General features: G+C 50.4%; 1 protein-coding gene across 1 annotated transcript; it reads left to right on the top strand.

Moving 5' to 3' along the window:
• The first annotated feature begins 486 nt into the window (after nt 1-486).
• Nucleotides 487-2940, top strand: PCDHGA8 (protocadherin gamma subfamily A, 8). Its single transcript, XM_006891205.1, has one exon. It carries the CDS (start codon nt 487-489, stop codon nt 2938-2940), a length of 2454 nt encoding a protein of 817 aa, XP_006891267.1.
• The last annotated feature ends 581 nt before the right edge of the window (nt 2941-3521 follow it).

Raw genomic sequence — 3521 nt, 5'->3', positions numbered from 1 at the left:
GAACAACTTTCTTCCAAGAATGTGAATAATTTAATATACCGACCCATACATCTGATCATTTAATAATAACAAGAAAACTTTCACCCCACTTCTCTCTAAGCTCTTTAGCAATTACTTCTGAGACATGAATTGAAGGGGAAATTAAAGAAATACAAAACAAAGCATTTCATAAAAAGCAAGTCCTATTTTCTTAGTTACCTAGCTGTTACATGGCTGAATGAGTGCAGTAACAGAATAGGACTCTAAGTGCCGCTGTCCACCTACTTGGAGAGAAAATGCAACCAAAGCGCCCACCGGATGTATTCAGGGTTCCCACCTTGCAGAGACGCGCAGATCTCTCTAGTGGGCTCTTGCACTACAAGGAAAATCAGCCCTGAAGTTTTGGGGACCCTCCAGCTTCCTGGATCGTAGCAGTGGAGAAAAGGTAAGCAAGTCTTACTGTGCTCAGTGATGATTTTCAGAGGAAGGATTTGTAGCTAACAGAAAATGGCTGCTCAAAAAAATTCTCGGGAGCGCAGGGAGCTGGTCCTGCTGTGCTTTTTTCTGGGATCGCTGTGGGAGACCGGGAGTGGGCAGATCCGCTACTCAGTGCCAGAAGAGACAGACAAAGGCTATGTCGTGGGCAACATCTCCAAGGATTTAGGGCTAAAGTCTCCAGGGCTGGCGGAGTACGGAGTCCGCATCGTCTCCAGAGGTAACACCCAGCTCTTTGCCTTGAACCCGAGTCAGGGCAGCCTGGTGACTGTGGGCAGAATAGACCGTGAGGAGTTGTGCGCCCAGAGTGCGCGCTGCGTCGTGCAAATTAACATCCTGGTTGAGGATAGAGGGAAACTTTTTGGCGTTGAAATAGAAATTACTGATATAAACGATAATGCTCCAAAATTCCAAGCTGAAAACCTGGAAGTAAAAATTAATGAAATCGCCGCTCCAGGAGCTCATTATCCGCTCCCAGAAGCCATCGACCTGGATGTGGGCGCGAATTCCCTCCAAGGCTACCAGCTCAGTCCCAGTCACCACTTCTCCCTGGATGTGCAAACTGGGGACGCTGGAACTCTAAACCCAGAGCTGGTGCTGGAGCGCGCCCTGGACCGGGAGCGGGAGGCCGCTCACCACCTGGTCCTCACGGCCTTCGATGGCGGCGACCCGCGTCGCTCCAGCACCGTGCGCATCCGCGTGACCGTGATGGATACAAACGACAACGCGCCAGTGTTTGCTCAACCGGTTTACCGGGTCAAAGTCCCAGAGAACGTGCTCCCAGGCAGCCGGCTGCTGACTGTAAAAGCCACGGACCCGGATGAGGGGATCAATGGGAAAGTGACATACAAATTCCGGAAAATTAATGAAAAACAATCTTCCTTATTCCAGCTTAATGAAAATACTGGGGAGATAGCAACAGCAAAAAGTCTAGATTATGAAGAGTGTACTTTTTATGAAATGGAAATACAAGCTGAAGATGTGGGGCCTCTTTTGGGGAGGACAAAAGTACTCATTTCCGTGGAAGATGTAAATGACAATAGGCCCGAAGTGATGGTTACATCTTTGTTTAGCCCAATCCTGGAAAGTTCTCTTCCTGGAACCATAATTGCCTTCTTGAATGTGCATGACAGAGATTCCGGGAAGAATGGTCAAGTTGTTTGTTCCACAGCTGATGATCTGCCTTTTAGGTTAGAAAAATCAATAGACAATTACTATAGGCTAGTTACATGGGAATATTTGGATCGAGAAAGAGTCTCTATGTACAATATCTCAGTGATGGCTTCAGACCTAGGAACTCCGCCTCTGTCTACTGAAATTCACATCGCCCTGCACGTGTCTGACACCAATGACAACCCCCCAGCCTTTCTTCACACCACCTACTCTGCCTATATTCCCGAAAACAACCCCAGAGGCGCTTCCATCTTCTCGGTAACTGCGCACGACCCGGACAGCGAGGCGAACGCCCGGATCACGTACTCCCTGGCAGAGGACACCCTGCTGGGGGCGCCGCTCTCCTCCTACATCTCCATCAACTCTGACACCGGGGTCATCTATGCGCTCCAGTCCTTTGACTATGAGCAAACTCGAGACTTGAAGCTACAGGTGACAGCCAGAGACAGCGGGGACCCTCCGCTCAGCAGCAACGTGTCGCTCAGCGTATTTGTACTGGATCAGAATGACAACGCACCCAAAATCCTGTACCCCGCTTTTCCCACCGATGGTTCCACCGGCGTGGAGCTGGCGCCTCGCTCCGCAGAGCCCGGCTACCTGGTGACCAAGGTGGTGGCGGTGGACAGAGACTCGGGTCAGAACGCCTGGCTGTCCTACCGCCTGCTCAAGGCCAGCGAGCCAGGGCTGTTCGCGGTGGGGGTGCACACGGGCGAGGTGCGCACTGAGCGGGCCCTGCAGGACAGAGATGCGCTCAAGCAGAGCCTGGTGGTGGCCGTCCAGGACCACGGCCAGCCCCCTCTCTCAGCCACTGTCACGCTCACCGTGGCTGTGGCCGACAGCATCCCCGATGTGCTCGCTGACCTGGGCAGCCTGGAGCCCTCCCACGACTCTGATGCCTCCGACCTCACGCTGTACCTGGTGGTGGCCGTGGCTGTGGTCTCCTGTGTCTTCCTCGCCTTTGTCATTGTGCTTCTGGCGCTCAGGCTGCGCCGCTGGCACAAGTCGCGTTTGTTTCAGGCTGAGGGAGGTGAGTTGGCAGGTGTGCCCGCCTCTCACTTTATGGGCATCAATGGGGTACAGGCTTTCCTTCAGACTTATTCCCACGAAGTGTCCCTCACCGCAGACTCAGGGAAGAGCCACGTTATCTTTCCTCAGCCCAATTACGCGGACACGCTCATCAGCCAAGAGAGCTGTGAGAAAAACGATCCCTTGTTAACATTCATAGATTTCCACGAATGTAAGGATGAAGCCACTGGTGGTCAGGTGAGTTCAGGTCTTGGTTATTATTTTTAGAGGAATTATATTTGGTACCATGCTCTATGACTTCCAACCAGTAATGTAAAGACAATCCATTGCCATTGAGTTCTGAGGTGAGCTGACTCTCTCCTGTTTCTGAGGCTGTAAATCTTTAACGGAGGAGAACGTTCATCTTTCCCTGGAAGAGTGGCTGGTGGAGTCCAGTGGCTGCCTTTTCAATTAGCAGACCAGTACTTTCAGCTACCTGAGGACTGTGGTGTGCAGGTAGAGGTGGGGGTGGGGGGATCAAGACATAAGGAAAATTTGGGGTTTATTTTAGCAGTCAATCTTCATAACTGTCATCAGTCGTCTGGCTTGGTTTCAAAAGACTGGGTAAGTTCTTTTCATTATATGCTCTCAACCTTTTAAAGGCTTCCAATATTTTCTTCTTTTTATCACTCATTCATTTAAGAATGAATTACTCATCTAAGGTAAGTTTGCTATTGCCCTGCTCTCTATGTGCATATAACCTTTATCTTTCCTAATGTAGGCTCTGGGAAGAACTATTGAGAATTCCAAGTCCTTGTGTTAGTTTAAAGCATCTCTGAATTTTCAGGATTATGGCTAGGCTTTGGAAC

Source organism: Elephantulus edwardii, unplaced genomic scaffold (genome assembly GCF_000299155.1).
Source record: "Elephantulus edwardii isolate Elephantulus edwardi_28Jun2011 unplaced genomic scaffold, EleEdw1.0 scaffold00095, whole genome shotgun sequence".
Classification (NCBI taxonomy): domain Eukaryota; kingdom Metazoa; phylum Chordata; class Mammalia; order Macroscelidea; family Macroscelididae; genus Elephantulus; species Elephantulus edwardii.
The sequence above is the reverse complement of the archived record's forward strand: the minus strand, read 5'-3'. Positions and strand labels throughout refer to the sequence as shown.

What these genes read in the sequence shown, in the direction of transcription:
- PCDHGA8 (XM_006891205.1), top strand. Translation starts at nt 487, where the DNA reads ATGGCTGCTCAAAAAAATTCTCGGGAGCGCAGGGAGCTGGTCCTGCTG.